General features: G+C 45.5%; 1 protein-coding gene across 1 annotated transcript in view; it reads right to left on the bottom strand.

Annotated features, from left to right (window-relative positions):
* The window catches only part of skap1 (src kinase associated phosphoprotein 1), a 702970-nt gene that overhangs the window by 461485 nt on the left and 215566 nt on the right, over positions 1-25919 (bottom strand). Inside the window, exons 5-6 of the mRNA XM_072561244.1 lie at positions 7729-7815; positions 633-716 (exon numbers count right to left, since the gene is read on the bottom strand). Coding sequence (XP_072417345.1) covers positions 633-716; positions 7729-7815 — 171 coding nt within the window. The remainder of the gene's footprint in view (positions 1-632; positions 717-7728; positions 7816-25919) is intronic.

A 25919-nucleotide genomic window follows, 5' to 3' on the forward strand; every position in this document is an offset into this window, starting at 1 on the left:
TGGTGTCAAGGTTCTTAAATGTTGTTGAAGTAGCATCAAGGACTTTGATGACTTTTCAAAAAGTGCGGCACTGGAAGAGCACAGCAGGTTAGGCAGCATCCAAGGAACTGGACAGTCAATGTTTCGAGCATAATCCCATCACTGATGCCTCCTGATCTGCTGTGCTTTTCCAGCACCACACGTTTCGACTCGGACTCTCCAGCATCTGCAGTCCTCACTTTCTCCCATACCTGACTTGTGCCTTGTTGGTGGTGGACAGGTTTTGGGGAATCTTTACTACGCTCTGAAATAACCAAGCAAGCCATTCAGTTGCACCAACTCTTAGGGCTATTATGGGACAGACAATGAATTCCAGCCTTGCCAGTAATGACTGCATCTTGTGAATGTGATGGCGCAAATCTAGAAAACACAAACCATGGAGAAGGAAGGGTCTGGGGAACAGGCAGGAAATGCCACTGTCACAATACTACGAGGAGAGCCAGTGCTGATTCGATAGGCTGAATGGGCTTCAGCTGTACCACACCAATTCTCTGACCCTCAGATGTCTCTGGCGAAGGGCATTCTGAAATCTATGTTTCAGCTGGAGCCCTGTTTAGGGAACGGTGAGGACATTGCCAGGTTTGCATTGATACCTTTCTCACTGCCATAGTAATAGAATAGGTTTGTGGTCAACACACAGAAACGCCTCTGCCACTCGGATCCAAAGAAACTGTGATCTGGAGAAAGAAACAGAAGAACCGTCAACATATATAACTCCCAAAGTTTCATCGAGAAATTTAAAAGGAACTGAGATTTTCCCCACCCTCCCCCTCCTAGCCCCGCCACAATGAGTCTGCTGAAAGTGCACAAATATTAGAATCCCTACAGTGTAGAAGCAGACCATTCGACCCTTCGAGTCCCACCCAGCCCCACTCTTCTACTCAAATACTGTAATTCCCCTGGCCAATCCACCTATGCTGCATATCCCTGGATACTATGGACAATTCAGCACAAGCCAATTCAACCTAATCTGCACATCTTTGGACTGTGGGAGGAAACCAGTGCATCCAGAGGAAACCCACCAAAATATCATTGAAGGACAGGATCAGGATTAATGATGACATCAGTTCAGAGGAAGAGTCATACTGGACTCAAAACGTTAACAATGTCTCTCTCTCTTCAGAGATTCCAGACCTGCTGAATTCTCCAGCGTTCTGTCTCACTGTCTGTTTCAGATTTCCAGCATTTGCAGGATATTATCATTGTTTGATTATGATAGAATTCCACAATGTCAACTTTCATATGGCCTGTTCATGACAATAAAACACTTGTAGGTGCTACATAGGAGCATTATGAAGCATTTATTAGCAGATTTAGGGGGGGGGATTCCAGAAGGGACAGCGTCCAATAAGAGGCTATGGAAGAATCCTACTCATTGATTACAGTTCAGCCTTCAACACCATTATCCCCTCGAGACTGATTACTAAACTTAGTGACCTCAGACTAAGCCCCCTCTCTGCAAATGGATCCTCAGTTTCCTGACGCATAGGCCACAATCAGTGAAGATTGGGGACAATATTTCATCTTCACTAAGACACAACACTGGAGCCCCCCAGGGGTGTGTACTCAGCCCCCTACTGTACTCACTGTGTCACCAAATACCAGACTAATGCCATTTGCAAGTTCGCTGATGACACCACCATAGTCGGTCTATTCTCAGAAGGTGATGAATCAGACCACAGACGGGAGGTGGAAGCCCTGGAAAAATGGTGCACGGAGAACAACCTAGCTCTCAATGCCGGTAAAACCAAGGAACTCATTATTGACTTTCGGCAGGATGTTACTCATGCCCTCCATCACATTAACAGCAGAGAGGGGGAATGTGTGGAGTGTCAGGCCCCTGGGAGTGGTCATCAATAACAAGCTTGCTTGGACTCTTCATGTGGACGCACTGGTTACAAAGGCCCAACATCTCTTCTTCCTCAGGCAGCTGAAAAAATTTGGCATGATGGCAAATACCCTTGCCAACTTTTATAGGTGTGCCATTGAGAGCGTTCTGTCCGGATGTATCACTACCTGGTATGGCAACTGTACCATTCAAGATCGGAGAGGGTTACAGAGAGTGGTGAACTCAGCCCGGACAATCACAAAGGCCAACCTCCCATCTATAGAATCCATCTACTGGACCCGTTGTCAAGGAAAGGCCGCCAGCATTCCCAAAGATCCATCCCACCCTGGCAATGTTTTTCTACAACCTCTACCATCGGGGAGAAGGTACAGAAGCCTGAACACACGCACCAGCCGGTTTCAAAACAGCTTCTACCCGACTGTTGTTACAATACTGAATGGACTCACAAACCCTTAGCATTCGCCTGTACCTGTGTTTTTATTTTGCTGCTGTTTACCTGTTATTTACTTATCTATGCTACTTAACTCTGTGATCTGCCTTATTGCACACAAGACAAAGCTTTTCACTGTGCCTCGGTACACATGACAATAAATTCAATTCAATTCAATAATAGAATGATTAAAAGTGGGTGGGAGAGGGTGGTACAGAAGGCGGATTGGAGTACTGATGAGATCTGGGTAGGTAGCAAGGATTGGAGACAGTTCCAGAGACAGAGTGAGGCAAAGCCATGGAGGGACTGATTCAGAAGTCACATGATACCAGGTTATCATCCAATTGTTTATTTGGAATCACAAGCTTTCGGAGCACTGCTCTTTCACCTGATGAAGAAGGAGTGCCATTCCTAAAGCTTGTGATTTCAAATAAACAATCTGGTGCCATGTGACTTCTGACCTGGTCCACCCCAGTCCAATACCTGCATCTCCACATCATGGAGGGACTGAACATGGGATGGAAGATTTTCTCTGTAATTGCTGTGTTACTGGGTCAGATCGCCAGCACCGAGGCTCCCAACTGAATTGGGTTCACGTTAGGAAACAGGCACCACAGCTTTGGATGAGCTCCTGTTCTGCTAGGTGGAGGTGGAATGCTGGCTGGGAGAGAATGTGAATAGACAAGTCTCCAGGCTCACAGGCAGCAGTGAGGAGCTCAAAAGGACAATGGAGCTCAACAGCTTGGAGACATGTACAGTCACAGTCAGAACGAAGAATACACAATCAGATGAGGAAATCTCTCTTTGATTCTGATTTAAGCTTTTGTTTTGTCATGCTCCTCTGATGTCAATCTGAAATCAGTCCCTCCTGGAGGGAAATGGCTGGGAGGGGAATTAATTCAGTAAAATATATTTAGATGGGGATACCTCATCTGCCCCTCGGGTTGATGTGAATGGGTCCAGGGCATCACTTCACAAAATTTAAAGCTTCCCTCTGCCCCACCCTTGCTAATATTTATCCCTCAGCTGACATCATGAAAAGAAGGATTTTGGTCGGAGGCGGTAATGGTTTGATTTTGTTTAGAATCAAAGAAGCTCAGTGTTCATGAAAAAAAAGGAAGCCAGAAGGTTCACAGTTTAAACAAAATAACCTTACCAGCCAAAAACATAATGCTAAAAGCTAAACCCCATCTTAAATGGGCACAAAGTTATTAAATTATAATCATAATTTAGTCATTATTAAACTGAATTGAACTCAATTTTCCACCGACACCAATTTGAATGCCCCTCCAATAGCATGAAGCAGAAATGGGAACATTAACCACTTGATTTGAGCACAATTTTAAAGATTGCTATTATTTCCCTGGGTTTGCCACTGGTTTCTGTGCTCACTCACCAATAAAGGATTGAGGGAATTTGGAAAAGGAAAGATACAGGTTGGCTCAGGTTTCCAGCTATTTCCAGATCCTGAGAATTTTGATTGGAATTAGCTTTAAGGAAGGCTGCTGCCCTGCAGTGTGAGGCGGAGAATGGCAGTGCTCCCCTGGGTAATGAAGACAACATTCAATCACCGTCTTCCTGTGTAATGGACTGTGTAGATCACAAAGAAACAATAAGACACTACGGAAAAACGAGGCCTCTGTGGAAATACTGGCAGATGAGACTGTCTTTCAAAGTGATAGTGAAACCTTCTGAAATCCTGACTGCAAAAGAGAAAACCTTTTGCAGCAAATTGCAGATCGCACTAATTAACTGAGAGTGCTGTTCTCAGCCTAACATCGTAGACATTGATTACTGATCTCGATTATCTCCAAGATCGTCCAGATAAATCAAACCCATTGATGTGGCTGGTTGATGCTTACTTTTTGAATGTGAGACCTCTGCAGTAAAGTCACATTTCCATCATTCTGGAGGTTTGTTTTTTGTCAGCTGGGGAGCTCCCAGTTTTGGAAGACAGTGGAGTCTGCAGATGCTGGAGATCAGAGTTGAGAGAGTGTGTTAATGGAAAAGCACAGCAGGTCAGACAGCATCCGAGGAGCAGGAAAATCGATTTGCCTGCTCTTAGGTTGCTGCCTGACCTGCTGAACTTTTCCAGCAACACACTCTCAGCTCCCAGTTTTAACCACCTCAACTTTCCCCACAGAGAGTTTGTGTCTTTGCAGGATCTCCAAAGACTCTGCCACCCCCCACCCACCCACCAATCAACCACATCCTCCTGCCATTGGCTGTCTAATAGATCCATCCTGTCGTACCTAACCTCCACAGGCCTCAAGGTCACCCAATTGGACCGTGTCGAACTGTTGGTCAAGTCAGCTTTACTTCTCTATGGCCAACACTTTTTTAAGTCACAAAAAACTGTTTGAAAGTAAATTACCAAAAAACAAACCCTATTTTTTCATGGACTTGTTGATGCTTTTCCTTTTGGAGATCTGGGGCAAGCAGTTTTCAGGAAAATCAGCCTTCAGTCCTGGAGATTTCAAGGTAATCTTAGAGGGTTGGTGACCATAATACCAACAGACAAAAAAAAAATGCTGCATTTGTAATAATAATTCTGCTCCACTTCCTTGATCACTTAACAGTCTAATTATGACCATGAATCCATTGTTAATTGTCGGGAAAAAAAACCATCTGGTTCACTAATGCCATCCTTACCCGGTCTGGCCTACACGTGACTCCAGACCCACAACAACATGGCTGACTCTTAATTGCCCTCCCTCTGGGCAATTAAGGACAGGCAATAAACACTGGCCTAGCTGGTGACACCCCCCCAATGCATGAGTGAACATTTAAAATTTTAAAAAATCACCTTGTCTACTTGTCCAGGAATCGGAATCCCCAATTGGATATTTAGGAGGGCCCCTCATTTTCACTTCCCTGACAAGGATAAATTTCCTCTTTCTATTAAGCCCCATCTTAATTTGTAGAGATCTCGATCAGATCACTTCTCAGTTTTCCATTTCTGATGTATAAACTGAGTTCCAGTCTCTCCCAACAGGCATCAGCTCTTGGGTCTTGGGAGCAGCCTTGTAAACTCATTCCAGCTTGATATTCTTACTACAAAAGACCGGAATTTTAAGTGAGGTACCACATGGATGCCTAATTATAATTGAAGTGTGATAAATTTTGTTTTCCCCAGATTAGTTTCCATTGTGGCTGAAGCTACCTACCTCTCAGGGTTAAATGAGTTGGGAAAAGTTGGTGACAGCACAGATTATACATGAAGTAACGCACCTAATTCTGGTTACAACACTCTGAAAGAGTACACAAATGCAGTGATGATAATCAACAGGAAAGGAACAAGAATGATTGCAAGTGCACAGGGGATGAGTTATGAGGAAAGATTAGAGAAGATTAAATTCTGTGCTGAGAAAGAAGGAAGTTAAAAAGAATCTTTTCAAGGTATACAAAAAGAATAAATGATGTACAGATAAGATGAATACAGAATATTATTTCCACATAAGTCAGGTCAGAGGGACAAGACAATATATATTTAAATGAGTGAAGAGTAAATTTAAATCCAGCCCATCGCCCCATAGCTCATTGACTGACATTACCTGCAGGTCCCTGAATACATTAAATGCTCATCTTCCTGTTTCATCCCTTCGCCCGTCCCCATCTGTATCTCCTCCTCCGCACCAACATGAGCAGCCCACCTCCAGACTCCAAACTTGATATCTGCCCCAACTTGGGATCCCTGTGTAACTCCAACCCTATTGGCTGCACAGTTAGCTATCATTGCTACAAACTCTGGATTCCATATTTGGAATCTCACCAATTCCTTTCACTTCCTTTAAATCCATCCCTGTCCTCACACCAACACCCCCCCCTCCCCTCCCTTATCACTGAGAAAGGTTTTAGCTTTTCTGAACACTGCCTCCTTTGGTTTGAACACCTCCACCTTAAAACCATTAGGGACACAAGAGCAGGATTCAGCCATTCCTAGACTCAAGAGTCATCGAGCACAGACTCTGCCCTGCAGCCCAGCTAGTCCGCTCTGTTGGCCAAAGAGGTCATGGCTGATCTGATCATCCTCAACTTCTCTTCCCTGCCTTTTCCCCATAACCCTTGATCCCCTCACTGATTAAACAGCAGTCTATCACAACCTTGAAAGTACTGAATGATCCAGCCGCTCCAGCCCTTGGCAGTAAAGAATTCCACAGATTCACTCCCTCCAAGAGAAGAAATCCTTCCTCAGCTCTGTCTTACATGTGCAACCACTCTCCCCCCCCTCTACTCCTTATCCTGAGAGTATGTCCTCTGGTCCTAGACCCTCCCACAATGGAAAACAACCACCCTGTACTTACCCTGGTAAGTCCTCAAAGAAGCTTGTACCTTTCAATAAGGTTGCCTCCCATTCTTCTGTGTTCTAATGAGAACGAACCAAACTACTCAACCCCTCTTCATAAGGCAGTCCCTCCACACCCAGGTTCAGTCAAGAGAACCTTCCCTGGACTGTCTTCAATTTGTGGACATCTTTCTTTAGATCAGGTGCCCAGAACTGTCCACAGTGTTCCAACTGCGGTTTGACTCGTGCTTTGTATATTTTGGCAAGACCTCCCTTTTTTATATTCAAGTCTCTTTGAAATGAAAGCCAACATCCCATTTGCCTTCCCTCCTCCCTGCTGAATGCTAGCTTCTGTGATTCATGCACAAGGACTCCCCTGCATGCTGTGGCATTCTGCAGTCTTTCTCCATTTAAATAATCTTCAGCTCCTCTACTCTTCCTGCTAACCTCCCAATTTCCCACGATATATGGCATCTGCCAAGTTTTTGCCTTCCTCATTACGCTTCCATTAAGTGCCTTGGGACAGTTTTTCAGGTGCTAAACAAACGCTAACCCTCACTGCAAAGTTAAAAATCACACAACACCAGGTTATAGTCCAACAGGTTTAATTGCTCCTTTATCAGGTCATTGTACAGACTGCAGGAAAGTCTATTTCCCTCAGAGTCCGCAGCACGTGTCTATAAACGGAGTGGAATCTGCTGCAGGCTGGCTAAATGCCAGGTCACATCAACAGGCTCAACCTCATTAATATTAATATCCTGGTGTGGCAAGGACTGGATGTAATGGCCAGAATTACACTCTCTCATTCTCTGCCGTACACTGTACTCAGAACAGCTCATTAGCTGCTGAACTGTGGGGATCTTGGCACTGTGAGAACTGACTGTCTAAACTCATTGCTCTTCAGACATTGCACAGGCATCCCGAGAATGAAACATTCCCCCTGTTGCGCTCTGCTGAATATAAACAGATCCCAGGGGTAAAGCTGTAAAAACCAACTCCTTCTTCATTTGACTATTCAGTACATTTACCAGGAAGGGGAAAAAAAATGTTGCATTTCCAAAATTCCAGAAAAGGTCATGAGGAGAAAATGCTAAAGAGAAATTTTTTTTTAAAAATATACTGTACCTCTTCGTTTTTTCTCCAAATAACCCTGCTTCATAATACTTGGCAGGTCCTGGGCTGCAACTGTTGCGATATCTCCACATTGCACTACTGTATAAGAGAACAGAGGCAGAAAAATCAATAGTTCGCTCCCGTTTCACAATGTTGAAGATTAACAGTCTTAGCAGAGCTAACACTCTTAACCTAAATGTTGCCTTTGGGAGTCAGAGTCAAATGTTAACCCCCAGAAATCAGTAATTGTTTTGGATGCAAAAACAGAAGTTGCTGGAAAAGCTCAGCGAGTCTGTGCAGAGAAATCAGAGAAACCATTCGGGTCCGATGGTCCTTCCTCAGGACCTGCTGAGCTTTTCCATCAATATGGGTGGGACGGTGGCACAGTGGTTAGCACTGCAGCCTCACAGCGCCAGAGACCTGGGTTCAATTCCCACCTCGGGCAACTGTATGTGGAGTTTGCACATTCTCCCAATGTCTGCGTGGGTTTCCTCCGGCTGCTCCGGTTTCCTCCCACAGTCCAAAAGACGTGCAGGCCAGGTGAATTGGCCATGTAAATTGCCCGTAGTGTTAGGTGTAGGTGAATGGGTCTGGGTGGGTTGCTCTTCAGAGGGTCTGTTTCCACACTAAGTAATCTAATCTAAACTTCTGCTTTTGTTTCTGATTTACAGCATCCACAGCTCTTTCAGTTTTTATTTGTTTGGGTGGGTCAGATGGGAGGTTCAATCAACCAACTGAATGACTTTTGGGTTTGAAGGAGACGGGAAGGGGAATTGGGAATTGGGGCCATATCGAGGGAAGAGTTACTGGGCAGGGGAGAGGAATAGGGCTTACAAATTTACTAATGTTAAATGAAGTTCTGGAGGTCCTGTGGTGCAGTATGTAGCCTCCCTGCCTCTCAGCCAGAAGGTCCAGGTTCAAGGGCCACTCCAGGGCTTGGTGGCTGATGAAAGGGGTGTGCGTGGTCAAGAGAGAAACAACAGAAGAAACTCCTGGCTGGCTTTTCTCAACAAACCCCTCTGCCAGTGCATTGGTAATTCCTCATCAATAAGATTTGTCAAGGGATACTTCCTGCATTGGATGGACACAGCCAAAAATGAAGAACGGGGTTCTAAGAATGGAGGACAAGGGAGAGGAGGGAAAGGTGGGACAGGGAGAGGGAGGTATTGAAGGCCAAGTTTGACGGTGACACATTCAATGCTAACAGCTATTTAACCCAACTTTATCAGGAAGTAAAGGAGATTTGGAGGTGTCTAAATCACTGTAACCAGGTCAGAGTTGGTCTACAAGAGAGGACCAATAATGGGTGCAAACTGGGGAAGGAGGAGAAGACTTCTTTAATTCAGTCATGGGATTTGGGTGAGGTTGGATGGGGCAACATTTATTGCCCATCCCTAACTGTCCCATAGGAGCTGCTTTCTTGAACTGCTTAAAATGTATTTACTGTATTTACCCACTATTCTGTTAAAGAGGGAGTTCCAGCATTTTGACCCAGTGACAGGGAAGGAACAGTGATATATTTCCAAGTCAGGATGGTGAGTGGCTTGGAGGGGAACTTGCAGGAACTTGTGGTGTTCCCATGTATCTGCTGTCCTTGCCCTTCTCGATGGAAGTGGACATGGGTTTGGAAGGTGCTGTCTGAGGAGCCTTGGTGAATTTATGTGAAGGAATAGGAAGGGTCAAATGATCATCTCCTCCCCCACACAAGGCAAACATAAGAAACTAGGCAAGAGATTAGAAAGTAGGTGCTCAAGGGTAGAAATATCTGAAGTACTGCTGGTGCGCAGATACATGGGAACACCATCCTGTGCAAGCTCTCCCTCCAAGCCACTCTCCATCTTGGTGCAACGTGCTAGTGTACGCAGGAATAGGGAGGTAGAGCAGGTGAATGTGTGGCTGAGGGGCTGATGCAGGGGGCAAAGATTCACATTTTTGGATCATTGGAATCTCTTTGGGTGTAGAAATGGACTGTATAATAGGGACAAGTTCCATCTGCACTGGATGGGGACCAATCTTATTGCAGGGTGATTTGCTAGAACGACTCGGGAGGCTTTCAACTAGTAAAGGGGATTGGGGGGGGGGGGGGGGGAGAGACAGCAAAGTGATAATGAAAAAAGGGAAAGGCTGAGGCTGGTACAAGAGATAAAGGGGAGCAAGGTAAATAATCAGGGCAGACAAGAGCTTGGCAGAGAACGAGGTAGGTCTGATAAATTAAACTGCATTTACTTTAATGCAAGAGGTCTGACAGGTAAGGCAGATAAACTCAGGACATGGTTGGGAACACAGGACTGGAGCATCATAGCAATTACAGAGACATGGCTCAGGGATGGATAGGATCGGCAGTTTAATGTTCCAGTGTATAGATGCTATAGGAAAAGATAGAAAGGAGGGTGAGAGAGGAGGGAGTACCATTTTTGATTAGGGTTAACATTACAGCTGTGGGGGGGGGGGGGGTACACTTGGGAGATTGTCCAGTGAACTTAAAAAAGGAAGGGATGATCACCTTATTGGGATTATATTAACCCCTCAACACCAATAGCCAGCAGGAAATTCAGAAGTAAAATGTTGTAAGGAGATCACAGATATCTGTGAGAAAAATAGGGTTGTAATGGTAGGGGATTTTAACTTTCCAAACTTTGACTGGGACTGTCATAGTGTTCAGGGCATGTGGACCTGCCAACTACAGAAGAAGGAGCAATATTTGACCTTCTGTTGGGAAATACGGCAGAGCAGGTGACTGAGGTGTCAGTGGAGGAGCACTTCAGGGCAAGCGACCATAAATCTATTAGTTTTAAAATAGTGATGGAAAAGGAAAGAACTGATTAAAGAGTTAAAGTTATAAATTGGAGTAAGGCCAATTTTGAGGGTATTGGACAGGAACTTGCAAAAGTTGATTGAGAGAGGCTGTTCACAGGTAAAAAGGGATAGTTGGAAAATGGGAGGTCTTTAAAAATGAGATAGTGAAAGGTCAGAGACAGTACGCTCTGTTAGTGTGAAGGAAGGGCAGGGAGGTGTAGGGAATGCTGGATGACTAGAGAAATGGAGGTTCTAGTCAAGAAAAAAGGAGGCAAGTGTCAGGTTTCGACAGCAGGGATCGAGTAAAACCCTAGATGATTATAAGGGCAGTAGGAGTATACTTAAGAGGGCAAAAAGGGGGACACGATATAGCTGTGGCAAATAGAATTAAGGAGAAGTTAAACAGATTCTTTAAATACATGAAGGGCAAAAGAGCAACTAGGGAGAGAATAAGGGCCCTGAAAGGTCAGCAAGGCAGCCTATGTGCAGAATCGCAGGAGATGGGGGAACTACTAAGTGAGTATTTCACATCAGTATTTCCCTTGGAGAAGGACATGGACGCTAGAGAACTTGGAGAAATACATAACAATATCCATATTATAGAATGATTTGGAGATGCCGGTGTTGGATTGGGGTGTACAAAGTTAAAAAAAAATCACACAACACCAGGTTATAGTCCAACAGGTTTAATTGGAAGCACACTAGCTTTCGGATGAAGGATCACCTGATAAAGGAGCATCACTCCGAAAGCTAGTGTGCTTCCAATTAAACCTGTTGGACTATAACCTGGTGTTGTGTGATTTTTAACTTCATATTATAGAAGAGGAGGTGCTGAGGTCTGAAAATGCAGAAAGATAGATAAATCCCCAGGACCTGATTGAGTGTTTCCCAGAACTCGGTGGGGAACTAGGGAGGTGATTTCTGGGCCCCTTGATGAGATATTTGTATCATCAATAGCCACGGCTGAGGTGCCAGAAGACTGGAGGTTGGCTAACGTGGTACCAACTTTTTAAGAAAGGTGGTAAGGAAAAGTCAAGGAATGATAGACCTGACATCGATGGTGGACAGTTTGTTGGTGGGATTCTGAGGAACAGTGTTTACATGCATTTGGAAATGCAAGGACTGATTATGGATAGTAAGCATGGCTTTGTGTGTGGGAAATCATGTCTCACTATTTTGACTGAGTTTTTTTGAAGAGGTGACAATGAAAATTGATGAGGGCAGAGCGTCAGACGTTGCCTGTACGGACTTCGGCGAGATGTTCAACAAAATTCCAATAGTTAGCCAGATTAGTAAGGTTTAATCATATAAGATCCGGGAGAGCTAGCCAACTGGATAGAAAATTAGTGAGAAGGCAGGAGGCGACGGTGGTGAGGTGGGATGTTTTTCAGACTGGAGGCCTGTGACCAGCAGTGTGCCAAAAGGATCAGTGCTGGGTCCACTGTTTTTTTCGTCATTAATATAAATGATTTGGATGCAAATATAGGAGATACGGTTAGTAAGTTTGCAGATGACACCAAAATTGGAGGTGTAGTGGACAGCGAAGAAGGTTACCTCAGATTACAACAGGAACTTGATCAGATGGGCCAGTGGGCTGAGGAGTTGCAGATGGAGTTTAATTTAGATAAATGTAAGGTGTTGCATTTTATTAAGGCAAATTAGGGTAGGACTTCTACAGTAAATGCTAGGGCCTTCGGGAATGTGTCAGAACAAAGAGCCCTAGGGGAGGTGCATGATTCTTTGAAAGTGGAGTCACAGATAGACAGGGTAATGAAGAAGGCACTTGTCTTCATTGGTCAGAGGATTGAATTTAGGAGTTGGGAGGTCATGTTGCATCTGTACAGGACACTGGTGAGGCCGTTTTTGGAATAGTGAGTACAATTCTGGTCACCCTTTGAGAGGAGGGATGATGCTAAAACTGAGAGGGTACAGTAAAGATTAACAAGGGTGATGCCAGGACTGAGGGTTTGAGCTCTAGGGAGTGGCTGAATAGGCTGGGTCTGTTTTCCCTGGTGTGTCAGAAATGAGGGGTGACCTTATAGAGGTTTATAAAATCATGAGGGGCATGGATAGGATAAATAGACAAAGTCTTTTCCCTGGGGTCGGGGAGTCCAAAACTAGAGGGCCAAGGTTTAAGGTGAGAGGAGAAAGATTTAAAAGGAATCTAAGGGTCAACTTTTTCATGCAGAGGGTGGTGTGTGTATGGAATGAGCTGCCAGAGGATGTGGTGGAGGCTGGTGCAATTGCATTTAAAAAGCATCTGGATAGGTTGCGAGGGATAGGGCAGTGTTTTGCAACACGTGCTGACAAATGGGACTTGGTCAGATTGGGGTACCTGGTTGGTGTGGATGAGTTGGACTGATGAGTCTGTTTCTGTGCTGTATGACTATGATTTCAGAGTAGCGCCATCACAGCTAACAAACACGTGTCTTGCTCACACTTTGGTCAAAGGTGAATGGGCGATAGGACAAAAAGACCAAGAAATACATATTTAGAAAAACAGCATTGAAAACCTAATGACTTCTAACTGGTATTGAACACTGACATATGCAGAAAACAATGACCTTTTAATATCCCATAATATGTTCAGAGATTCCCTGGGTGTCTACACACTCTCAGTCATTGTCTGGTTTTAATTCTGTAAGCTCTAAGCTGTGATGGGAACTCTCCCACTATTCCTCCTGTCAAAGTGCACCTGCAGAGATGCAATAGAGAGGTCTCTCATAGGATTCTCCACCACAGTCACTACCTTCACTGTCCCTCCCAACACAAGACACTGCATAGCTATGGGAGGACACACAGTTCAATCAACAGTTTGCAACGTTGCATCAAACATCTTTATATCAGCCAATCAGGGGCTTTTCCAAAATGGTAGGAGATGGTTCATGGGCTCCCAGATTGTACACAAAGCTGGGAATGGGCACTGTGGTGGTTGGTCTGTCTGCTCTCCATTTATTGGGGGTGCCTAGAATGGGATTCAACACAGACTTTCCTGTCGAAGATAAGTGCAGAGGGAATGCCGCACTGTCGGAGGGTCAGCACCGAGGAAGGTCCACACTGTCAGAGGGTCAGCTCTAAGGGAGTGGGCACTGTCAGAGGGTCAGTGCTGAAGGAGTGCCGCACTGTTGGAGGGCCAGTGCTGGGGGACTGTTGCACTGAGGGAGTGGGCACTGTCGGAGGGTCAGTGCCAAGGGAACGGGCACTGTCAGGGGGTCAGTGGAGACTCAAAAGTCCTGAAGAAGGGTTATCCTCGAAACGTTGACTTCTCCACCTCCTGATGTTGCCTGGCTTGCTGTGTTAGAACATACAGCACAGAACAGGCCCTTCGGCCCACGATGTTGTGCCGAATATTTGTCCTAGCTTAAGCACCCATCTATGTACCTATCCAATTGCCGCTTAAGGGTCACCAATGATTCTGACTCTGCCACTCCCACAGGCAGCGCATTCCATGCCCCCACCACTCTCTGGGTAAAGAACCTACCCCTGCCATCCCCCCTATACCTTCCACCCTTCACCTTAAATTTATGTCCCCTTGTAACACACTGTTGTACCCGGGGAAAAAGTTTCTGACTGTCTACTCTATCTATTCCCCTGATCATCTTATAAACCTCTATCAAGTCACCCTTCATCCTTCGCCGTTCCAAAGAGAAAAGGCCTAGCACTCTCAACCTATCCTCGTACGACCTATTCTCCATTCCAGGCAACATCCTGGTAAATCTCCTCTGCACCCTCTCCAAAGCTTCCACATCTTTCCTAAAGTGAGGGGACCAGAACTGCACACAGTACTCCAAATGTGGCCTTACCAAGGTCCTGTACAGCTGCAACATCACCTCACGACTCTTGAATTCAATCCCTCTGCTAATGAACGCTAATACACCATAGGCCTTCTTACAAGCTCTATCCACCTGAGTGGCAACTTTCAAAGAACTATGAACATAGACCCCAAGATCCCTCTGCTCCTCCACCTTACTAAGAACCCTACCGTTAACCCTGTATTCCGCATTCTTATTTATCTTTCCAAAATGGACAACCTCACACTTGACAGCGTTGAACTCCATCTGCCACTCCTCAGCCCAGCTCTGCATCATTTCTAAGTCCCTTTGCAGCCGACAACAGCCCTCCTCACTATCCACAACTCCACCAATCTTTGTATCGTCTGCAAATTTACTGACCCACCCTTCGACTCCCTCTTCCAAGTCATTAATAAACATTACAAAAGCCAGAACTGATCCCTGCGGAACTCAATTGAGACGATTGAGAGTTATAAGGTAGCCAGGAAGGATCTGAAGAGAGAGCTAAGAGCAGCAAGGAGGGGACATGAAAAGTCCTTAGTTGGTAGGATTAGGGAAAACCCAAAGGCTTTCTATAGGTATGTCAGGAATAAAAGAATGATTAGGGTAGGAGTAGGTCCTGTCAAGGATAGTAGTGGGAAGTTGCGTGTGGAGGCTGAAGAGATTGGGGAGACACTGAATGAATACTTTTCGTCAGTATTCACTCAGGAACAGGACATTGTTGCCGATGTGAATACTGAGTCACAATTAATTAGAATGGACGGCTTTGAGGTAAGTAGGGAAGAGGTGTTGGAAATTCTGGAAAGGGTGAAAATAGATAAGTCCCCTGGGCCTGATGGCATTTATCCTAGGATTCTCTGGGAAGCAAGGGAGGAGATTGCAGAGCCATTGGCCTTGATTTTTATGTCCTCGTTGTCTACAGGAATAGTGCCAGAAGACTGGAGGATAGCAAATGTGGTTCCCTTGTTCAAGAAGGGGAGTAGGGATAACCCTAGTAACTATAGGCCGGTGAGCCTCACTTCTGTTGTGGGCAAAGTCTTGGAGAGAATTGTAAGGGATGGGATTTATGAACATCTGGATAGGAATAATGTGATCAAGGATAGTCAGCATGGTTTTGTGAATGGCAGATCGTGCCTCACAAACCTTATTGAATTCTTTGAGAAGGTGACTAAGGAGGTGGACGAGGGTAAAGGGGTAGATGTGGTGTATATGGATTTTAGTAAGGCGTTTGATAAGGTTCCCGTGGTAGGCGACTGCAAAAAATACAGAGGTATGGCATTGAGGGTGAGTTGGAGGTTTGGATTAGGAATTGGCTGGCTGGAAGGAGACAGAGGGTAGTAGTTGATGGTAAAGGTTCATCTTGGAGTGCAGTTACTAGCGGTGTTCCACAAGGATCTGTTTTGGGACCATTGCTGTTTGTCATTTTTATAAATGACCTGGAGGAGGGGCTTGAAGGCTGGGTGAGCTAGTTTGCGGATGATACGAAAGTCGGTGGAGTTGTTGACAATGAGGAAGGATGTGTCAGGTTACAGCAGGATATAGATAAGCTGCAGAGCTGGGCAGAAAGGTGGAAAATGGAGTTCAATGTGGGTAAGTGTGAGGTGATTCACTTTGGTATGAGTAACAAGATGATGGGGTACTGGGCTAATGGTCGGATACTTGGTAGTGTGGATGAGCAGAGGGATCTTGGTGTCCATGTACACAGATCTCTGAAAGTTGCCACCCAGGTAAATAGTGCTGTGAAGGCGGCATATGGCGTACTGGCTTTTATTGGTAGAGGAATTGAGTTCCGGAGTCCTGAGGTCATGCTGCAGTTGTATAAGACTCTGGTGCGGCCACATCTGGAGTATTGTGTGCAGTTTTGATCGCCATACTATAGGAAGGATGTGGAGACACTGGAACGGGTGCAGAGGAGGTTTACCAGGATGTTGCCTGGTATGGTAGGAAGATCGTATGAGGAAAGGCTGAGGCACTTGGGGCTGTTTTCATTGAAGAAAAGAAGGTTTAGGGGTGACTTGATAGAGGTGTACAAGATGATTAGGGGTTTAGATAGGGTTGACCATGAGAACCTTTTTCCACGTATGGAGTCAGCTATTATGAGGGGGGCATAGCTTTAAATTAAGGGGTGGTAGGTATAGGACAGATGTTAGGGGTAGATTCTTTACTCAGCGAGTCGTGAGTTCATGGAATGCCCTGCCAGTAGCAGTGGTGGATCTCCCTCTTTATGGGCATTTAAACGGGCATTGGATAGGCATATGGAGGATAGTGGGCTAGTGTAGGTTAGGTGGGCTTGGATCGGCACAACAGAGGGCCAAAGGGCCTGTACTGTGCTGTACTTTTCTATGTTCTATGTTCCACTTGTAACTGGGCTCCAGGCTGAATATTTACCATCTACCACCACTCTCTGACTTCGACTGGTTAGCCAGTTCTCTGTCCAACTGGCCAAATTTCCCACTATCCCATGCCTCCTGACTTTCCGTATAAGCCTACCATGGGGAACCTTATCAAATGCCTTATTAAAATCCATGTACACTACATCCACAGTTCTACCCTCATCCACATGCTTGGTCACCTCCTCAAAGAATTCAATAAGACTTGTGAGGCAAGACCTACCCCTCACAAATCTGTGCTGGCTGTCCCTAATCAAGCAGTGTCTTTCCAGATATTCATAAATCCTATCCCTCAGTACCCTTTCCATTACTTTGCCTACCACCGAAATAAGACTAACTGGCCTGTAATTCCCCGGGATATCCCTATTCCCTTTTTTGAACAGGGGCACCACATTCGCCACTCTCCAGTCCCATGGTACCACCCCCATTGACAGTGAAGACAAAAAGATCATTGCCAACGGCTCTGCAACTTCCTCTCTTGCTTCCCACATAATCCTAGGAATATCCCGTCAGGCCCAGGGGATTTGTCTATCTTCAAGTTTTTCAAAATGCCCAAAACATCTTCCTTCCTGACAAGTATCTCCTCTAGCTTACCAGTCTGTTTCATGGCCCCTCTCATTTGTAAATACTGAAGAAAAGTACTCATTCAAGACCTCTCCTATCTCCTCCGACTCGATACACAGTCTCCCACCACTGTCCTTGATCGGACCTACCATCGTTCTGCTCATTCTCATGTTTCTCACATACGCATAAAAGGCCTTGAGGTTATCCTTAATCCTATCTGCCAGAGATTTTTCATGCCCTCTCTTAGCTCTCCTAATCCCTTTCTTCAACTCCCTCCTGGCTATCCTGTATCCCTCCAACGCTCTGTCTGAACCTTGTTTCCTCAGCCTCTCAGCCTCTAATTGTCTCCCGATATTTTGAAGTACACAGGGATATCATCCCCAATGCCCTGATCCCTCAATCAACATCATAAGGAGGAAACAGATGATCAGTCTTTATCACATTACTGTTTGGGAATGTTTGCTCTGTGTCAATTGGCTGTCACATTTCCTACATTATGTCAATAACAACATGACTACAACTGTTCCTCATTTGTTTGAAATATTTTGTGACATCCAGAGATTGTCAAAGGTGCTACGGAAATTCAATCCTTGGGGTATTTTGATCTCATAGAAGAGACAGAAGCCAAGGCCCAGAAACCTCAAAGTGAAGATTCCTAACAATTTCAAAATCATACATTTACTTTTCAAAAGGTTGATGAATCATAATGAAATGTTCCTCTAAGTTCTGGAGTTCTAGAAATTTGATCTCACTTCATGTTCATGGAATGCTCCTGAATATTTTTCAGTAACAGGGTAATCCCCCTCACAATCAACCAAATAATAAAAAATGTATTTCTTCATTTTATTCAGAGATGTGTATATTGCTGACTGGGCTAACATTTATTACCCGTCCCTAGTCGCCCCTTGAGAAGGTGGGGGTGAGCTTCCTTCTTGAAATACTGCAGTCCACCTGCTGTGGGTCAACCCACAACCTTAGGGAGGGAATTCCAGGATTGTGACCCAACAACACTGAAGAATCCTGGAATTTCCCTCCCTCAGGGCATTGTGGATCTACCTACAGCACATGGACTCCAGCGGTTCAAGAAGGCAGCTAACCCCCATCTTCTCAAGGGGCAACTAGGGACGGGCAATAAAGGCAGGCCCCAGCCAGCAAAACTAAGTCCTCGGAGTGAATTTTAAAAATCTAACAAGAGAATCTAACCACTCCCCTATGAGGTTTAATAATATTACCGTTATTTAATCCCCCACTATCAACTTTGAGGTTTACCATTGACCAGAAACTGGAATGGATCAGCCATATAAATACCGAGAGTATGAAAGTGAATCAGTGACTGGGAATACTTCAGTGTATTGCTCAGCTCATACCTCTTCAAAGCCTGTTGTAAAGAGCACACCGTTTTATTTTGTTTCTTTTTGGACTAAGGGAAGGGAGATTCTGCTTTAAAACAAGGAGACCACCTAAAGACAGGACAGCAGTTTTAGAAATCGTATTTCCTAGAGCACATCACAAATTATGTTCAAAGTTGCTTTCCCTTGGAACACCAGGAGTGAAAACAAAAACCAGACACCATGGAGTTGAATGGAATAACTGCTTGACAATAAAGGTCTTGATTGGCTTCTAACCAAGTGAGGTAAAAACAATAACTGCAGATGCTGGAAACCAGATTCTGGATTAGTGGTGCTGGAAGAGCACAGCAGTTCAGGCAGCATCCGAGGAGCAGGAAAATCGACGTTTCGGGCAAAAGCCCTTCATCAGGAATACAGCTTCTAACCAAGTGACAATGACTAGTGTGTGGCCAGTGCAGCAGAGAACCATCGGTCTGTGCAGAAAAAGCACCAAACTCTGTCCGTCCGTCTGTCTGTCTCTCTCTCTCCTCCCTCGAGCAGAAAGTCTCCAGTAACAGCTCACGGTCTTCCACTCACTGTTCTATACAAATCTCCCACTGAAGGAGGAATACGACACCTTTAAAAGAGAAAAAAAGGGAACCTATGGGGCAAGTCTTTTTTTTAAACATAGAGGGTGGTACGCATATGGAATGAGCTGCCAGCAAAAGTGGCTGAGGCAGGTACATTTAAAAGGCATTTGGACAAATACATGAGTAGGAAAGGATTAGAAGGATGTGGGCCAAGTGCAGGGAAGTGGGGTTAGCGTGGATGGACATTTTGGTCGGCATGGACCAGTTTGCGTCAAAGGGCCTGCCGCATGCTGGTGGACTCTGACTCGATCAAAGTATGTTCTCTCAACCAGTGAATGAAAGAGAACACTGATGTGCAAAAAAAAAACATGATGTTAACAGCAAATAACTAATGGGAAGTAGGGAAAGGAAGCGAAAGAATAGAACTCATGAAATCCTGCGGCCCAGCCTGGCGCTATTGAACTGTGTCCTCTGGTCATTTCTTTTCTTTTACCAGCCTGAATATCCATCTCCTGGCTGTTGAGACACACGGGCAACTTAAGAAGGGATATATAGTTTCAGTTGTGGAATTGGAAGTTAATAATTCCACTGTTTAAAGAGAATTTGTTTGTAAGAGTTCTTTTAAGTACAGAAACCTGACGAATGGTTTAACTAGAGTTCAGCAGCCAGGTAATGTGAGGGCTTCAGGTAGTCGGACTGAATCTTTGTACATTTAATGATGACTACAGGAGTAGTGGGACCTGATTCCCAGTGCACTGCCCCAGTGGGTCATGGCACTGTTTGTTATATACAAGGTAGCAGTTAGGAGTGTGATGGAACACTCAACTGCTAACTGCAACAGTAGCACTCAGGAATCTCATCATTGTCCAGCACAATGCAATCTTGTTTCATTAGCACTGGATCCACTGTCTTCAACAGTCACTCGTTCCACCTCCTATGTACATTAAGCAGCAGCACATACCATCAGCAAGATGCACAGCAATCACTCTCCAAGGCTCCTCTGACAGTACCTTCCAAACCCACCCCTGTGTACCACTTTGAAGGATGACAGCAGCTACATGGGGAGCACCACCTTTTGCAAGTTCCCCTCCAAGCCATTTGGACTTGGAAATATAATTGCCGTTCCTTCACCAACACCAGCTCAAAATCCTGCTGCTTGCTTTCGGAACAGCATCATGGGTGTGCCAATTTCCCATGGGATGCAGCAATTCAGGGCAGCATCTCAGCACCAGCTTCCCCAGGGCAAAACTGAAAGACATTTGGACAGGTGCATGAATGAGAAAGGTTTAGAGGGATATAGGCCAAATGCAGATAAATAGGACTGGGTCAGATTTGGAGACCAGGCCGGGAGGGACAAGTTGTATTGAAGGATCTGCATCTGTGAATTTTGAGAAGGTGTGTAGCTCAGGTTGTAAGTTTGATCATTGAGCTGGCAGGTTTGTTCTCAGACGTTTTATCACCATGCTAGGGTAACATCACCAGTGAGCCTCTGGTGAAGCACTGGTGTTCTGACCCACTTTCTATTTGTGTGTCTCTTGGTCTGTTAAGGTGGGTGATATTATTTGTTTTCTTGCCCTCAAAAGGTTGGGAAATGGGGTCCAGATTGGTGTGTTTATTGATGGAGTCCCAGTTTGAATGCTAGGCCTCCAGGAATTCCCGTGTGTGTCTCTGTTTAGCCTGTCTCAATCGAAGTGGTGTCCTTCTTTGTCTTTAGGTAAGGGATACTAGTGATAATGGGTCGTGTCTTTTGGTGGCTAGTTGGTGTTCATGTATCCTGGTGGCTAGTTTGCTGTCTGCCTGTCCGATGTAGCATTTGTTGCAGTCCTTGCAGAGTAGTTTGTAAATGACATTCATTTTGTTGGTAATTCATACAGGGTCCTTTAGGTTCATCATTAGCTGATTTCAGTGTGTTGGTAGGTTTGTGGGCTACCATGATACCAAGGGGTCAGAGTAGTCTGGTCGTCGTTTCAGAGATGTCTTTGATAATATGATAATGTGGCCAGAGTCTCTGAGTGTGTTGTCTGGTTGTTTGGGTTTGTTCTTTAAGAATCGGTGGAGTGTGTTTATCAGGTACCCGTTGTTCTTAAATACGTTGTATAGGTATTTTTTTCCTTCTGCTGCCCGTAGTTCCTGGGTGCTGCAGTGTGTCGTGGCCCTTTTAAATAATATCCTGATGCAGCTCCATGCTGGGATGATTGCTCCTGTAGTTGAGTATCTGGTCTGTGTGTGTGGCTTTCCTGTAGATGCTGATCTGCAGTTCTCCATTAACTGTTCGCTCCACTGTGACAACTAGGACAAGGGGTGGTCTGTTGTTGTTCTGCTCCTCTTTGGTGAAATTTATGCCAGTAAGGATGTTGTAGGTTTTTTTTTAAAACATGATTAGATTACTTACAGTTTGAAACAGGCCCTTCAGCCCAACAAGTCCACACTGACCCTCCGAAGAGCAACCCACCCAGACCCATTCCCCTACATTTACCCCATCACCTAACACTACGGGTAATTTAGCATGGCCAATTCACCTGACCTGCACATCTTTGGACTGTGGGAGGAAACCGGAGCACCCGGAGGAAACCCACGCAGACACGGGGAGAACATGCAAACTCCACACAGTCAGTTCCCTGAGGCGGGAATTGAACCCGGGTCTCTGGCGCTGTGAGGCAACAGTGCTAACCACTGTGCTACCCCATTGGTTCCATTTTATGATGACAAAGGTGTCATCCATATAGCAGACCCAAAGTCTAGGTTGGATCGTGGGGAGGGCTATTCGCTCTAGTCTCTGCATTACTGCTTCTGCTAGGAATGCTGATATCTTCGATGTTGAAAAGGTGAACTCCATCTCACAGATACCGACACCTACCAACAGGGGGCAATAGACCCGACTCCACAGCTAGAAAACTGTATAACTGCATTATTGAAGAAACTCCAAAAATCAGGCCAAATTAACAAGACAGATCACCAAAAATGAAACCAGGTGGATCCAAAACACCCCGCGTCTACGGAATACCTAAAGTACACAAACCAGCAGCCCCCCCACCCCCCAATCAACACACACACACACAGACCTATCATCTCACTCCCTGGCACATCAACATACTGACTAGCAGAGGAACTTCATTGTAAACTGAAACTGCCAGTAGAAGACTCAAGCCACTCCACCCAAAACTTCCTGAACAAAGACACCAAGGTAGAAGAGGATGAAATAATGGTCTCCTTTAACATGACGGCCCTACTCACATCAATAAACATCATCTCAGTCAAAGAAACACTGGCCCCACTGCTAGACAAACCAAGGACACAAACACCTGACAGCACCAACTCCATCTGCAAGGACAGCATCCTCAAGCTTGTAGAGCTGTGCCTCACACCCACTTCACTTTCGACGACAAGATCTAACAGGATCAAACAAATCAACGGGACACCCATGGGATCACCAATATCAGCACTCTTAGCAGAAGCAGTGATGCAGAGAGTCAAACAAACAGCCCTCCCCACGATCCAACCCAAACTTTGTCATCACAGAACAGAACAAATTAGAGGAAACCTACAATATCATCAACCTACATTAGAGGAATAAATTTCACCAAAGAGGAGCAGAACAACAACAGACCACCCCCTGTCCTAGTTGTCACAGTGGAGCGAACAGTTAATGGAGAACTGCAGATCAGCATCTACAGGAAAGCCCCACACACAGACCAGATACTCAACTACAGGAGCAATCATCCCAACACCCACAAACGGAGCTGCATCAGGACATTATTTAAAAAGAGCCACAACACACTGCAGCACCCAGAACTACGAGCAGAAGGAAAAAAAACCTATACAACGTATTTAAGAACAATGGGTACCTGATAAACACATTCCGCCGATTCTTAAAGAACAAACCCAAACAAGCAGACACAACACACCCAGAGACTCTAGCCACATTACCATACATCAAAGACATCTTGAAGATGACGACCAGACTACACTAACCCCTTGGCATCATGGTCACCCACAAACCCACCAACACACAAATAGTGACTGACGAACCTCAAGGACACTATCAACAACCAGAAAAACAAATGTCATTTACAAAATACCCTGCGAGGACTGTAACAAACACTACATCAGTCAGACAGACAGACAGGAAACTAGCCACCAGGATACACAAACACCAACCAGCCACCAAAAGACATGACCCACTATCATTAGTATCCCTTACATACAGATGAAGAAGGACACCACTTTGACTGGGACAACACAGCCATCCTGGGATAGGCTAAACAGAGACACGCACGGGAATTCCTGGAGGCCTGATATTCAAACTGGGACTCCATCAACAAACACATCGATTTGGACCCCATTTACCAACCTCTGAGAAAAGAGCTGGAAGTGACATCACCCACCGTAACAGACCAAGACACACAAACAGAAAGGAGGACAGTACACCAGCGCTTCACCAGGGGCTCACTGATGATGTTACTGAGGATGGTGACAAAACATCTGAGAACAAACCTACCAGCTCAGTGAGCAAACTTACAAGCTGGCTCTGTATTTGTTCTGTATGATTGTATACATCAGGAATGTTGAACAAATCCTGGCCTTGCCAGCAACTCTCACATCCAATGAAACCATCAGGAGAAGGTAACCCTGGTGTGTGCTACAGAGGGCAGACTTAACCTGTCTGTCAGTCTCTGAATGTGTACCTAGTGTACTCAGCCTGCAAGAGAAAGAGATGGATAGGCCGAGCCAGCCAGTGGGCCTGGAGTTATGTCATTGGCACGTGCAGAGCTGCCAAATAGAAGGCATGTTGTTTCTAAGAAGCACCCTGCAGTCAAATAGCTCCTCTGATTCACATGGTCAGGGATGAGCAGCACAGCGCCAGGGTGGGTATACACAGCAATGAAACACTGTCAGTGGAAAAGAGCTGGGCATGGATCACAAAGCAGTTTACAGGTCAAGACAATTCCCCGCAGTTTCACTTCTCTATCCTCTCACGTGTTCGGAGATAAGGAAAGGCAGCAAACAGCAAGGAAACACATGCTGAACCACACATCCGAATTCCTCTGCAATTTTCCTGATGCAGGAGCAGAGGGGTGTTTTTTTTTCGCTGCGACTTACTGAACCTGTGTTTATTCACCAGGCGACATACTGAGTCAAAAGGGAGCAGGATGAAGTGGTACTGAGCTGAGAGAACTATTGCTGAGCGTTCGAGACCAGACCCACGATACCTCAGCCTCCACACTCTCCAGATAAACGTGGGCTTTTTTCATACTCTCTCAGATGTTGCATCCAGCACACATCCCGCCCAGGGCCCTGCGAGGAAACAGTTCCACCCCCCGCCTTCCTGATGTGCTTCACATCAATATGCAAATAGTTAAAAAGGATTGAATTACCCGGGGAGCTGCATTGTTCATTGCGCGTTGCTTCATCAGTTAATCTCATTGCACGCTCACTCGCTGAGTTACAGAACTAGGTGCTGCTGAGATTCCCTGGGATCCTCATCCAGCAGCCACTGCATAAATCATTCTGCGCAGCCTGCTAATTCAATGAAATAAGCCACGGAATTGAAAGCTTCATCTGCACCATTAAAAGATCAATTAAGGTCCTGCAAACCCTGCAGACACTAACAGCATTTCCAACCCCCCCCCCCCCCCGCGCATTTAATTTATCTGATTGGCCCTTTCCTTATGTGCAGGTTAATGACGCGAGCAAAGCGATGCATTTAAGCCCACATGTACACCCAGTTAGTTATTCCTTTAATATTACTGTTTTTTATTATTTTTTATTTTTATTTGAAATCTCTTCCTCCCTCACTAAACAGCTGGCTGTCTAATCTAGGCTGAGATGAACTACTACACAGCAGCAATCACAGTGCTTCATGCAAAATACATCCTGCATTGCCACAATGAACATCTAAACCGGGCAGCTGCACTCAAACCAACCATTTATTGCCAGCTTCTAAGTAGATTTTACTAAATTCCCTCCCTGCCTTTGCTATTCCCACCCTGGAATGCGCTGATTTCAACGGGAAGCTTAGAGTCCCTGCAGTTAGTTGCCCATGCTCATGTCCACTACCACTTGGCACTGCCCGCTCTGCTGTGGCTCAACGGACAACACACCCCAAGTCAGAAGGTCCCACTCAGTATGACCCACTACGAGAATTCCCCAAGCTTCCCCCTGACAGCACCCTCCAAACCCACATCCATGAGGTTGGCATAATGGCTCAGTGTTTAGCCCTGCTACCTCATAGCACCAGGGACCTGGGTTTGATTCCTTCCTCGGGATCGAGTCCTGCCTCGGACAACTGTCTGTGGAGTTTGCACGTCCTCCCCAGGTCTGTGTGGTTTTCTTCCGGGTGCTCCGATTTCCTCCCACAGTCCAAAGCTGTGCAGGTCAGATGGATTGCTCAAAGTGTTCAAGGACGTGCAGGCTGGTAGGTCAGCTGTGGGACACGTAGGGGTAGGGTAAGTGGGTGGGTCAGGGTGGGATGCTCTTTGGAGGGTCGGTGTGGACTTGATGGGCCAAATGGCCTGCTCCCACACTATAGAGATTCTATGATCTAGAAGGACAAGGACAGCAGATACAATGGAAACACAACCACCCCCCACACGCCTGTGATTTCCCCTCCAAACCACTCACTATCCTAACTCAGGAAATATATTACCTTTTCTTCAGTGTCACTGGGTCAAAATCCTGGAATTCTCTCCCTAAGGGCATTATGCATCTACCTCCAAATCCCCTACCCCACCTGGCATTACTCAG

The sequence above is a fragment of the Chiloscyllium punctatum genome, chromosome 42, assembly GCF_047496795.1.
Source record: "Chiloscyllium punctatum isolate Juve2018m chromosome 42, sChiPun1.3, whole genome shotgun sequence".
NCBI classification, from domain to species: domain Eukaryota; kingdom Metazoa; phylum Chordata; class Chondrichthyes; order Orectolobiformes; family Hemiscylliidae; genus Chiloscyllium; species Chiloscyllium punctatum.